Source organism: Canis lupus, chromosome 27, assembly GCF_003254725.2.
Source record: "Canis lupus dingo isolate Sandy chromosome 27, ASM325472v2, whole genome shotgun sequence".
In the NCBI taxonomy this organism is placed as follows: Eukaryota; Metazoa; Chordata; class Mammalia; order Carnivora; family Canidae; genus Canis; species Canis lupus.
The window spans coordinates 9,009,629-9,024,408 of NC_064269.1; the positions used below are offsets into that span (position 1 = coordinate 9,009,629).

At 37.5% G+C, this 14,780-nt stretch overlaps 1 protein-coding gene across 4 annotated transcripts in view; it reads right to left on the reverse strand.

Annotated features, from left to right (window-relative positions):
- Positions 1-14,780, reverse strand: part of ANO6 (anoctamin 6) — a 186,014-nt gene that overhangs the window by 109,203 nt on the left and 62,031 nt on the right. For all 4 annotated transcript variants that reach the window (XM_049102767.1, XM_025477352.3, XM_025477353.3 and 1 more), the window contains one exon: positions 3,623-3,702. In XM_049102767.1, the coding sequence (XP_048958724.1) occupies positions 3,623-3,702 (80 nt within the window). The remainder of the gene's footprint in view (positions 1-3,622; positions 3,703-14,780) is intronic.

Below are 14,780 nucleotides of genomic sequence, written 5' to 3' on the forward strand. Positions count from 1 at the left end.
TATATCTCAATACAGCTGGAAAAACAATAGTGTAGGACAAGGTGCAGGATAAAATATTAAGTTAATAAAGAAGATTATAAATAGATTTTCACTGTGCTTAGACAAAAAAAAAAAAAAAGCGAACTAGGATTGAGGTGCTTTCCTACCACAATGAGATCCCCCAGTTATTCTCTGTAAAATCAGCACTTGACCAGGCCCCTTTCACCATAAGCCCCACCCACACATCCACCCTGCCTCCAAGTGGGGCTATGCCCAGTTTCCACATGTCCTCAGCTCCTCACAAGCAAGAACACAGGCACCTCATGTCCACGGTCTATTCTCCCCTTAATATTTTGGAGAGTCTGGCAAAGCTCACTCTGGGTCTGTGAAGCGGAGTAGGAGGTGGGGAGGAGCAGCACGGGTGTGCAGGGGACAGGTCATCGGTGGGCAACTCCGCAGGGAGCAGGAGAAGGAGATGTGGCGTGGGCCCAAGAACAAGGCACACAGGAGCTTCGGAACAGTGTTTATTTACCTGGGATTTCTGCAGACCCTACAGCAGTACCGGCTCTGCCTGCCGAGTCACATTACACACACCTGAGCTGTGAAGGAACCTTCCACATGCTTACCATGCTGGTAACCGAGGCTACTCAGCCAGCACTGCTCGCTCAGGCCTTGTTTCAAATGAAAGAAAAACAAAAATCCTGAAGGAAACAAACTAATAACGATAAGCATTTTGTTCTCCCCGTTGGCCAAACTATATCAATACACTCTGTTGTATAAAAAGACTAGCTCTTGATCCTCCTAAAGTCTGAACTATTTGAGAAGAAGGCCTGAATAAACACGGTCTACACCTTGCTTTATTTCAGTTCACCTTGGCAAACGGCAGCGGCACCTGGCCAATGCCAGGTGGAGAAAAACAGAACACCGATGCTTCCGCTCCTCTTACTCTTCTCCATCTTCTTTCTGTTTTCAGTGTTGCTTTGTGCCAGGCTCCCTCTGCTCCTAGGTGTTGCACACCCTGTTTCTGATTTAAATTTTCGGTTTGGATCAACTTACCTGGCTTTGTCCTGGCATCAGCTCGATCCACCTGCCTACACACTGGAGCCACCCGTTTTCACTGCCACTGCCACTGCCACTTTCTGCCTACAAAACAGGCTTCCCTTCCACAGTGTGCCTGGTTCCCTTGAGTATGCTGTTCTCAAGGCACCTTATGCACCTGTTTGTTTACCAGGGAGACTGCAGTTTGGGAAACAGATGTGTGCTGGGAACTGAAGTGCAGGGGCCATGGTGATGTGGGGAGAAAACACAAATGGTTATGTACGTGGTACCCGACGATGTGGCATGCAATGAGCATCAGATGTGTGAAAATCTAAAATCTGAAAAGCACAAGAAAATCACATACTCCTTTCTAAACATGGTATGAACACGCAATTGGGGAAAGATAATTGTTGGCTATAGAAATCTTGTATCAACCACACATATAAGGAAACCAGGCTTAACAACTTTAGCTCCACTAATATAAGGTGATCTTAAGAAAAGATTTCAGATATTCTTTTTAAGCATTTTCTTACACAGCCATATAGTGGAATTTATTGAATTTTAATGTGTATGTGGCACGACTACACAGCATAAACTAATGTTTTGGTTTTTTGTTTTTTTCCAAAGATTTTACTTATTTATTTGAGAGACAGAGAGTGACAGTGAGAGAGAACACAAGCAGGGAGGACAGGGAGAAGCAGACTCCCCGCTGAGCAGGGAGCACAACACAGAGTTCGATCCCAGGACCCTAAGATCACGACCTGAGCCGAAGGCAGATGTTTAACCAACTGAGCCACCCAGGCACCTTGACTCTAGAGATTCTTGAGGCATGACAGTGAGAAAGAAAAATATGGAGATTTAGCCTAAAAAAAAATCTCCTTTCAGTTTGAGCGTTCTCAGACCCATTGTTAAGAGAAATCTCTCAAAACATAAGTATATTCTGTGATCCTCAAGTTCTCCTTGTCATTTCAACTTAGACTCACCAGTCTTCACCCCTTGAAAAAAGGATAATGAGGTGGTCAGGAGGTTAACACCGAAGGTAGAATGACATTCCCAGTGTAGACTATCTGTTGCAAAAACCTAAGGCATGCCAACCTCAAACATCCTAATACACGAAAATCTGTTCTTGAGGAAAATACTTTTATTTTCACATAACGAATCAACGTAAACTATACAGGTGTTCAGCAAGCACATCAACACTTGATTGCACACAGCTCTCTTTATTAGATATAGTGCTTAAGGAGTATCGACGAGGAGCATTTAGAAAATAAAACAAAAAAAGGGCCAGCTCCACCAGCCTGTATCAATTTCATATTCAAATGTGAAATATCTCTGTCAAGTCTGCTTTGGGGCTCTAACTATAGAAGTTAGAAAAACCATAAAACTGCTCTGCTACTTTAAGGTACAGGATACATTGGTGAGCATTCACAATTTTCCTTCACTGAAAATCTCATTGAATATAACAGGGAAGTCATTGAATACTATGTCTTTCTATTATATCCAAGTGATTTTCACAGTAGGCAATCTGCTAGTACACCACAGGAGGCCACATTGTGAAATAAAATGGCACTGTGGATATAGTTTTATGTGCGATCCCTTTTCAGTCCAGAGCACTGCCTAGTTTCCTTACTCTTGGCTGAATTGAGTAAGTAATCCATAAAGAAGAGGAAAAGCACATAATGAGTTCCTTTTTTTAATTTTTTTTTTGGTCTTAATCAATAATACAATTGTGCTCTGCCAATTACTGGTGTGGCAGCTGTATATCACACTTCAAAAATAAACAAAAAAAAAAAAAAGACTTTTGCCTTGCTTAAGTGGTAGACAAGCTATTTGCAGCAAGGGGCAAATGTAAGTAAGTCTAGGTAGATCCTGGCGTGCTTTTCCTACACATCTGGTGCAATACTATGGTACATGAGTCAGAGAACACTTCTTCCCACCCCCCTCTTCAAATGAGCCTAAGAGAAAACCTATTTAGTAAGGACATTCTGCGCATGGCATCCTATGTGCTTAATTTTCTTTAAACAAGGCATTAATAAAATCACAGTAGCATCTAATAAGATTTTTAATTCCTTGAGGGTGAGAACCATGGCTAATCTTTAATGAGTCTAATTTAGTGAGAGCCTTTAGTTCCCCTCTTGGTAGGTACAGCCAACAAAATATGCCTAGCCCTACAAGATCCATCTATCTAGGTTGTATGACTGAAGGCTCCAGAATGAAATGGGAATCAGACTGATCAACGTACCCATATGTGCTCAGTAAAGACTGGTTTCCAGAGTCACTCATAGCAGAAACTGTTAGCAAGGCTATCACTGAATAAAGGAGGAGTTTTGGAAATAACAATGCTACTTTACTGCAGAAAGAGTTCCCATCTGCTAGTACACAGCAGTATGAAGAATAAGACTACAGATCATGACACCAAGACACTGTAGTTCAGTAACCTGTTCCCCAGAGAACCAGAGCTTTAAATACTCAGCCCTGCCACTGAGAACTGGGCTAGATTTAGAAGCACTGAAGGCAAGATTTCATTAAAAAATCTTTTTCTCCATTTTGTGAGAACTCTCTAGGCTAACCAAGACAAATTTAAGATAAGAGTGGCAGTACTTACAAACTCTGGGGTTCGGAAATCAGGCTGACTTTCCAGTGGTCCAAAATTGGAGACAGTTGTCTGTTCGAGGTTGTCCAACACTAAAAATAAACAAAAAAAAACCATGACTTTTATTGGCTTATATACTTTTTTGCCTTTAAACACTGTTTTAACAACTGTATTTAGCATTTGTGGCATACCTCCAGGTTTACATTATTTAACACTTTCAGCTATCAGGGACATTCAAAATCTTTGGCAGCTATTTCATCTATTGGACAATGCCATGCTTTTACGATACTCAGTCTTAAAATGCTCTAGGCTAGATCTATTATGGAAAATCATTTAGCTTCTACATGGAAGGACACAGCAACTAAACGTTATAAAATTCTAGCTAAGTAACATTTTAGCCTACTAATGTTCTTTCTTCAACTATATCTCAGAGAACTGATACGGAGTCATCTTGGGGTAGCAATTTTCTGTTTTAAAATCTGTTGAATAGCACTATCTGATAGAAATATACTGGAAGCCAAATACAATTTTCTACTAGGTACATTTTGAAAATAAAAAAATAGGTAAAATTAATCTGAGTAATATGATTCATTTAACTTGATATACCCAGATTATCATTTGAACATGTATTCATATAAAAAATTATTAAATAGTTTACTTTTTTTAATACTAAGTCTTAGAAAGCCAATGTGATGTTATACTCACAACACATCTCAATTTCGACTAGCCACATTTCTGCAGCTCAATAGCCACATGTGCCTAGTGGTCACTGTACTTAATAACACAGTGTGAGAGGGATAAAGGAACCAAATCCAGAAGCTGGGTTTTTCTGCAAGACACCAGTGTCACCATATCAACAAGTTCCTGATATGAATAAAAGCAAGTGTTCCAGATCAAAAGATAAAGGGAAAACAACCATCTGCAGTGTATGCTTCTAGACTGGATCCTGGCTTAAACCAGATGTCGAAGACTTAAAAACAAATGGGGGAAAATGGAATATTGATTAAGTGTTGGATTATAGTAAGAAATTATTAATACTGGTAAGTGTAACAATGTAATTTGGACTGCGTAGGAAAATGTTCTTAATTAAATGAACTTAAATATGCTTAAATATTTAAATGTTTAAGTAAACATTTAAATAAATTTAAATAAATGTTCTAATTTATCAACAGGTCTAGCCTCTTCAATACATCAATGACACAAAAAAGGCAGACAGAGATTTAAAGAGCATAAGGAACCTATCTCCAATGTGTTTTTTTTTCCCATACCACCAAACAATTAACTGAATTCTGACACTATCTACCTGAAGATAGCATCAGACCACAGGTTAAGGGCTTAGTCCCACAAGACAACCCCTAGCAAGTCCAGGTTGTCACCTGCGCTTCGGACTGACTGGCTTTATATCAAAGATTCTCACCACCCTCTCCTTGGGTTCAATTAATTTGCTAGAGTGGCTCACAGAACTCAGAGAAACATTTACTCACATTTACTGGTTTATTAGAAAGGGTCTGATAAAGGATACAGATGAACAGCCAGAAGAAGAGATGCAAGGGCAAAGTATATGAGAAGAGGCATAGGGCTTCGATGCCCTCTCTTCATGAAGAGACACACTGTAAACCAACCTGAAGCTCTCCAAACCCTGTCCTCTGGGGTTTTAGTTAGGTTTCATTACTTAGGCATGATTGATTGAATCAACTGTCAACCCACTGCCTTGGAGGTCAGAGGGTAGGACTGAGGTTCAACCCCCTAAACTCCTGATGGGTTCCCCTTTCAACCAGCCCCCATCCTGTGGTCACCTAGGGGCTTTCCAAAAGTCACCTCAACAACATAACAAACAGCACTTTTTATCTATCTCAACACTTAGGAAGTTACTAGAATTGTAGGAGCTCTGAAGTGCCAGGAACTGAGGAAAACCAAACATATATTTCTTATTATAAATCACAATATCACAACAACCATTAGCAGCATATGGTACTCATCTGCATTCTAACTTGGACCAACCAGCTGTAAAGGACATATTTATCAAAAATAGGAAGACTGAATATGGAATGAGCATTAAATTGTGTTAAGACATTACTTTTAATTTTATGAAGTGTGATGCTATCTTGGCTTTGTAGTGCCTTTTTAAAATGCATTCTAGTTTTTAAAAATAATCCATTAGAGGCTTTTGTGAAGAAAAAGGCTGAGTCCCTATCAATCCAGAAAAAATTCCCTTTAGTGGCCCAAAATAAAGCTTACTGGGAGAGATTGATTAAAAGATCTCTAAAGTGACTGTTTAAACAAAACCAAAATGTCAGCCAACAATTCAACTCCCAAATTCTTAGGTTTGGTACATCACTAAGAAATATCCCAAAATCCAGATTAGATTTTATATTTACTCAGAATCCCGTTCATGAAATTCAGATCACTGTACACCTATAAACTGAAAGGAAATGCCAGTAGCAACGACAACACAAACAAGTGATTCTAACTTGAGTTCATCACAGGACCCCTAAAATGTGAACCAAAGCAGAAACAAGGTAAGCCAAAGCCTGAAGAACTGCAACCAAAGCCAAAATTACTGGGCTTGCCTCTGAGAACACTAGGAGGACGGACCGTGGTAGTTACTGTGCAGCCTGTTACACTTAGGGAATTGTAACGTAATAAACTGGTTTATTCCAACATCAGAACAACGGTTGTTAAACTGGTTTATTCCAACATCAGAACAACGGTTGTCCAAGATAATTATTACATTCCTGAAGGCCGCTTCTAGAACTTCCTAATATGTGTTTATACTAGTAGCTATGACATTGTGTTTTAAATTGGTGTTCTGCAGCTTGGTTTACATTAGGAAGAAAAGACCTAAACTTTTTTATAATAGTTAGATATTTAAAAAATTATGTATGTGGTATTTATGATATGCTGGGTTGTTTTTTTTGTTGTTGTTTTTCTTTTTTTGGCAGAACCAGCAAGTCATTGAAATGGAATACTGCAGATATTTTTAAAAACGAGTCTTATAAATCTGATGCAGTGATCTAATTTTTGCATCTTTTACAATTAGATGCCCAATTTAACTATTAGGAATCTGGGGTCAAAAGACAGGATAGAGCACAGTGTGGGGAGAGATAAAGGAACACACTGTGGGAGGGATATCGGTTTTTTTTTTTTTTTTCTTTTTCAGGATAGGCTTAAGAAAGTATGCATTTGCCAAAAGACAGAGCAGAAACAAGATGTATTACCCAGATGTTTTATCAAATTAAAGGCATCTATGCAGCTTGAGAGGATTTGTGAGAGAAAATATAGAACTATTTATAGTTTTAGTTATTCCGCTGGTAATGGAAACTAATAGATTCACTGCTTAATGTCAACACAAAGGAGAAACTGTAAATTTGAGTGAATAAAAACAGAAGTGGCTTTACTGAAACACCATCTAGGTAGAACAAAGCTGCAGCTGTTGCTCTCATGACCTACCGTAGTACTGAGAAGCAAATGATTTATGATGCTAATATGATAATTATACTTCCACTACTGAACAGCTCCCATTACTGTTTGATATTCTCATTTCTGGTAATGTAACACAGCTGAAAAAGTTCATTTCTCAGCAAAAAGAGTCAAAATCAAGGTGACACTTTGAGGGCTTTTTATGAAAAACAGGGCAGAGTCAGGGAAAAGACATTCTAATAAGGCAAAAATGTTAATTTTTTCCCTTATATAAATCATTTTTCATGCACCATTTTGAAATGTATTTTAGTATTGTCAACACGCCTCGCTTTACATGACAGAGGTACCACCTTGAATGGCTTCATGATTAGTTCATTTAATTTCAGCATTTGGAATATAAAAGTATTTTTTGGGACCTCTGTGTCATCTATTCATCAAAAAGCTGACTAAAAAACTGAAAACTAGTTATTCTAATATGATGAAAAAACTTTGGCTTTGACCTATCAGTGGAATTTTGTACAGATGTACAATGAAAGCAGAATTGAAAGTCAGGCTCCACAAACATTCAGTGCCTAGTTTATATTTTACACAGTCATTGTGCTGTTAGGCTCCAGGGATAACAAGAAGAACCAGGCAGGCAAGTCTTCCTCTTCTTGAGAAAAAGAAATTGAGACATGATGAAGGTTAATTTTAAGCTAATTAGTAAGTGCCAGGCTACACAGACTTATGGAGTACTGAAGGAATATTGTGGAAAACACCATGCCCACATCTAACAATTGGTTTATGTAGGTAAAAGTTAAATAATTGAGGGTTTAGGTAAAAAAAAAAAAAAAAACACTAAATTACTTTTCTAAAATTTAATAATCACATAACAATTAGTTAAAAGTGAAAGAACAGTATATTTTAAAAACTATCAACATAGGTAAGTATAGTAAGATTAAAGCAATACAGTCATTGGTGGTACTGGTTCTGACTTATTTGGCAGAACAAAACAAAGGACCCAATATCTAGAGGTGTAGTCATTTTAATGGGTTCATAACACCACACTACTAGAAACCTCACCAGAGAGTTGCAATTCATATGATTATTCATCTGTCAATTAGAAGAAATGGAGTAATTCTTATTATCAGATTGCAAAATAGATCATTTCTATAGTAAAGCAAATCTAAGACTTAGAGTGGGTGATAAAAGGAGCTATTATCTATAATTTTGTAAGTTAGATAATCTATTATCCATCAGAAAACACAAGAAAGACCTTTCAGGAAATTCATGAGTAAAAAAACAAAGTGCCTGATATGTAGTACCCGGGCAATAATCAGAATTAGGCACTCACATTTTATCTAAAGGCACCAGCATGGAAGTGGGTGGGTCCAACTGACATTTATTATAGTGATTGGTTACCACTGAAATAATCAGACACATAGTGAATATCTGAGAGACAGTAGATAAAAATAGATGAACCCGGTGCAAAGGGCACTGGGCATGGATTAAAGGGACTGACTTCAAGTCCTGATTCTGCAATGTAGCTGCATGATCATAGGCAATAACTTAGTCTCAGTTTATTTATCTGAAGCTGTTAATAAAACTACTTTCCCTTGTTATCTCACAGGGCTGTGCAAAGGACACAAATGACAATTCAAAAGCATGTTGTAAAAAAATATAGCATTGTATAAATATAAATTAAGTTCATGTACACAGACCCAGAGATATGCAAAAAATGTAAACAGAAATTTCCTGAGTGTGTTATTTTATGCTTGGCTCTTCTAAACATCTGATCTTATTCAATCCTATTTTTATCTTTGTTTTCACAGATGATGAAAATTTGAAGTTATTAGTTGCCTGGAGTCAACCACCAAAAGTGACACAATGAGAATCTGAACCTGTCCAATTCCAGAATTGGACTTATTTTTAAATATACTGATTTATCTCCTCACCTGAAGTAATTCCAAGCCCCCCATTGCTAAACATAAGTTGATAAGGAATCAAGATCACATTGTACATATTAAGTCAAATAGATAGTAGCAAATAACATCTTGAAAAACAAATGATAGAATGGTATAGTGAAATGTATTATACAGCTAGCACAATTAGAAGGACTAATGGAAAACCTCCACAAAATAAGTAAACGGATAACAATATTCTGGCAAATGGCTAAAGACATGCAGGTGTCAAGGAGTACAAACATCAAGATGAAAAAGTAGAGAAACTGTCTTCAGGAATGCCATGATCTAGTGATTGTACAAGAAACATCAAAGGAATGGCCTATTCACCTTGGGAATGAGGATGTATTCACATATTCAGACTGGGCAGGATGTTTAATGATTTGCCAGGCAGTCCTGTACCTGAAACTCTGCTGCCATTTGACTAGACTAGATGTCTCTGAAAATCGGTCTCAGCATCTATGTGATATTTGACCTGAATGCTAGCAGCCACCCATCACTATTCCCAAAGTAACTACACACCTGAGCCATCATTCTCTATCACTTCACACTTTCCAGCTATTACGTGGGTCCACCTAGTCTCATTACCCACATCACTTCCAACTGAGCCTACCCAACAGGTCCTGCATCATCCCGTGGGAGGCATATTTGATCCTCAGGTTCTAGTATCTCTTTCTCTGGTCTCAGTTTAACAGGATCTATTGTATTTCGGTGACAATTAAGTAGGGGAAAATCTATTTCCCATATTATCCATGGGCTGTAAGCCTGCAGATTACAGACCCTGTCATAGTAAATGAGATTCTAAAATGAGGCCAAAGAGTCACCATATATGAAAAGAAAGTTAATAATGAGACATAAAACACAAAGACAGGAGAGTTTCTTTCAAGGCTAAGATGGCTGTGTTTTACCACGCGGGGCAGTGCACCTGAATTGTAAGACCTCTACATAGTATGACTGTGGCTTCAGGCATACCGTTTAACCCTAAATCTGTTTCCTCACCAATAAAGTGTAGATAATAATACCTACATCAGCAGGTCACTGTGGAGAACAAATTAACTGACACATATATAAAAGTGACTTGAAAAGTATTAAGTACTATATAAATACTGGCTATTATTTTATTTTTACTTCAATCTTTAACAAATTATGGCATTCTTAACCTTGCTAAGGCACCAAGTTTTCCTCTTGACTTTTTACCTTGACACTTCTTTTTAATAAAATAAATTCAAATGTGAAAAAAATAACATTAATTCAGCAAATATTTTTAAATGACCTTAATGTCCTACACACTGTTGGCTACTACTCGCGATGAAAAGAGATGTGACTCAAGAAATGTTTCCTCATTTTTCTAAATCTGGATAGATGATTTTTTTTTTTTTACCCTAGCCTGTTACTGGCACTTCAACTCAATTACGATAATATTAAAATGAAAAAAAAATGTGACATTATCTTCTAATAATTTCTGGAATGCAATTTCAAATTGCATTTGATGGTTATTATAAGAGTCCTGTTTTTCCTATCCTAAGGCAAAAGTGTCCTCTCTCACTCTCTGTCTCTGGTATGTGCTCTTTCTTTCTCTCAGATAATTCTGGAAGTAGAAGAAATAGCTGAAGGGGAAGGAACAAAGGACGAAGGGAAAGACATCATTCATGAAGACATCAAATTTGTTAGGGTAAGGAAATTTTTGACACACGTCTGAAACTCAATACTATCCATCAGGCAGTTGAAAAAATTAATTAATGTTCTCCCTACATTATGGTAAAAACTGCCTTGTTCCAAAGTTCCCCCCTCTTGTGCTTGCCAATTTTGATTAATGTACTGTATTAGCATTGATTCAACTACCTAAGCCAGAGTTGGGGTCATTCTTCACTTTTCTCTTTCCCACACTTGACGTTTGGTCAGTCACCAAGTTTTATGCTTTTTATTTTTTTTTTAAAGATGTCATTTACTTATTTGAGGAAGACAGAGAGAAAGAAAGTGAGAGTGGGCGGGGGGGATGCAGAGAGATGGGAGAAGCAGGCTCCTCACTGAGCAGGAACCCCAATGTGATCCTTGATCCCAGGACCTGGGGATCATGACCTGCGTCGAAGGCAGACACTTAAACAACTGAGCCACCCAGGTACCCCATCCTTTTTATTTCTAAACTCATCTTAAGTACACTTCATCTGGAATGCACATCCCTTCATTGCCTCCTCATTGCCTTTACCCTTTCTTTAAATATGTATTCCAACGCCAGTTATGTACCAAGTTACTTGCCTCAACTTCATGCTCGTATAGCACTTTGCATTGTCTAGTAAAACCTGTCAGGTCACCACTATAGGTGTCCAAAAACTGAACTGGCATTATCAGTTATTATAACAGTATTTTTCAGTTGCTCTTCTAGAGTGTGGAAGACAAATAAAGATGAGTGATTATCTTACACAAAATTTCAGCCTATACTGAACAGAAGCCCAAATAATCACATGGTAGTTGTGTTCTCACAATTAGCCACCACCACAGAAGATAAAATCTTGGGAAGATATAGGTGTCTGTCCCCCTTATCGTATTGTATGGCCCTGATTCATTTTTCTTTTCCACTGGTCTATGAGCTCTTGGGGGATAAGCCATTGTCTTACTCTTCTTTGTTTCTTGAGGATTTGAAATAATATTTAATATATTACAGAGTCTCCATAAGTGAGCAGAACCAAAGACGGGATGAATTATAAACTCTGTGTCATTCTAAAAAGTCACTAGCACTCTTCAATTCCTCAGAATGTAGTCTCATTACTTACATAATGATAACAGAGTTTTTATATTTCCAGCAACATACTGCATTGGGCCACAGTGAGGTATGTTCATACCAAGGCAGGCTAATAATATAGTGCTCCTTCAAGATAATATTATTCAAATATTTTGACAATATTTATGAAAAGGAAGATCTCTGCGTTTCTTTCACACTGCCCACTGCTCCAGCAATGCATCAAACAGAAACATGCTCCTCCTTCATAGAAAAACAAAAGAGTGACAGTTCAGTGAGTCCCTTGGGCATCTCGCCCTTCCAGCCCTACCCTAGTGACAATTCCAAGGATTTCTTCCATCCACAAACAATATTATCCCTGAGAAGAGCTCTGATAAATACAATTTTCTTCATCTTGTATTTCCGTGAGGTTTAGAGTTGTTTTAGCTCCTCTTATGCACTGCCTCTCCCTATTCCCACAACCCTCCCCTCAAAAATTCAGCTCCAAAAATACACCTGGAAGTTAAACATGTCTCCTCTTGAAGAGCTGGGAACAATTATCACATTATTCATTCTCACATCCCAACCAAGTTAGCTAATGCTTTTACAGAAAAGCCCAATGTATATCACAAACTTCTCAGATTCTGAATGAATCCATTAGTTCCTTTAACATCTTAAACATTTTTATTGTACTAACATACGTAAAACACAAAAAATTCCATTTTAGCCATTTTTAAGTGTACGATTTGGTGGCATTAATTCTGTTCACAATGTTGTGCAACCATCACAACTATTTCCAAAACTATTTGTTAATCATATCAGAGACTCTGTTACCGCTAAGAAGTAACTTCCCATTTCCCCTCCCCACAGGCCACAGTCACGTCTAATCTACTATCCATCTCTATGAATTTGCCTATTATAGATATTTCATACGAGTGGAATCCTGCAGTATTTGACCTTTTGTCTCTGGCTTATTTCACTTAGCATAATGATATCAAGGTTCACCTATGTGGCAGCATGTGGCAGAACTTCACCCCTCCCTATGACTGAACGTTCTACCAAATGTGTGTGGCTGTGTCTGCAGTAAACCACTTTTTATCAATCATTCATTCATCCATTGATGGACACTTGGGCTGTTTCCACCTTTGGGCTGGTGTAATACCACAATGAACAATGGTAGACTAGTATCTGTTTGACTCTCTGTTTTCAGTTCCTCTGTGTATATACCTGGTAGTGGAATTGCTGAGACATCTGGTAATTTTCTGTTGAGCTTTTTTTGGGAACGACCAAATTGTTTTCCACAGTGGCTGTACCATTTCACAGTCCCATCAGCAATGTATCTACTTTATTATGGTTGTTGTCCATGCTTTTATTGTCATATCTAAGAATCCACCGCCAAGTCCAAGGTCATAAAGATTTACTCCTGTCTTCTTCTAAGAGTTTCATGGCTTTAGCTCTTATATTTAAATTGTTGATCCATTTGGAGTTAATCTTTTGTATATGGTATAAGGTTCAGTCCAACTTCATTCTTTCAGCATTTGGAAATACAGTTGTCACAACATCGTTTGTTAAAAAGATTCTTCTCTCTTCACTGAGTGTACTTGGCACCCTTCTCAAAACTTCATTGGCTAAAGATTTATTTCTGGCCTCTAGATTCTATCCTATTGGTCTATATGTTTATCCATATGTTAGTAGCATACTGTTTTGGTTACTACAGTAGCTTTGTAGTAAGTTTTGAAATCAGGAAATGTAAGTTCTCCGACTTTGTTCTTCTTTTTCAAAGTTGTTTTGGCTATTCAGGGCTCCTTACAATTCCACATGAATTTGAGTCAACTTTTCCATTTCTGCCATCTTTGCCACTTTAATAAACACATTTTAAAAAATTTAGATTTAACAGCATTAATAATAATCAGTCATATAAGTGGAGCATGATTTTATTTAATTTTACCAATTTGGTTTGTTTTTAAAAGCTTGGCTAAGACAGTTTATGTTCTATAAAGGACAAGTGGTATTAATTATAGAAATATGTTGCAACAATATCTTGGAAGGCTATTGCTATCACTTCACAGTTCAACTGGTCCAGGCCTTCCAGGACCCTCAGGGTCCTGAGTTTGCATTTGGCTACAGCTCAGCTGAAACCTGGTTCTAGTCATTGACCTGTTAGTCCCCAGATTATAGTGATTATACATGTCCTGGGGATGAAAGAAGACACCACACTTAAATTTCTATTGTCTTTAAACTCAAAGCACATTGAGTTGTAACTCCATGTTCACCCTACCTGATTTCAAAATGAGTTTTTGAAGCCTAGGAGGGATGAGAACATAGAAATGCAAGAAAAATAATTATGGGTCCATGTCCCCTTATCCGATATCTTTGATGCCAAACCTTTGTGTTTCAGAATTTAAAAAGAAAATAACTCTTTATATGTAAATAGTATATATTACTATGCACCCTCACTGGGGTCTGGGACAGCACCCCTTACTCAAACAAACTCATGTTTTGCAGCCAACAATATGAACAGTCACTCTAAGTGGGATAAATAAAATATATAAATAGTCTCAGGCAGGCTGAGGTCAGGTTTCTCCACCAAATAAGTTCAGATCTGTCAGGGGTTTTTTTGGTTTGTTTTTGTCTTTGAGGATAGTTGACATACAGTCTTACAATCTGTCAAGTTTTATAACCAAATGGATTACCAAAAAAATTCTTTTCAGCACTTTTTAGATTTTTGAATTCTAAGTAAAGAAGTGTTAAAGTTTAACTACTAAGAATGTATTTAGCACACAAAACAGAAGATCTCAAAACCCGATTACACAGCTTGTCATATATACACAGAGTAAAATACTTGCAATTGCCTTAGAATTAAAGACTAGGAAGGACCCCAGACTGTCATCATCACTCATCATCTCACGTGTTGAGTGTTTACCAAATCAGTATTTTCCCCAGTAATCTGCAACAACTAAACCCAGAGAGTGAACCGTAAATTTGCAAAAAAGAAAACCAGAATATACCATTTTTAATTATCAAATTGACAGAAAAAAATTACTAATACCTAATATTAGCAAAGAAGCAGAGAACATATACATATTTTGCTAGT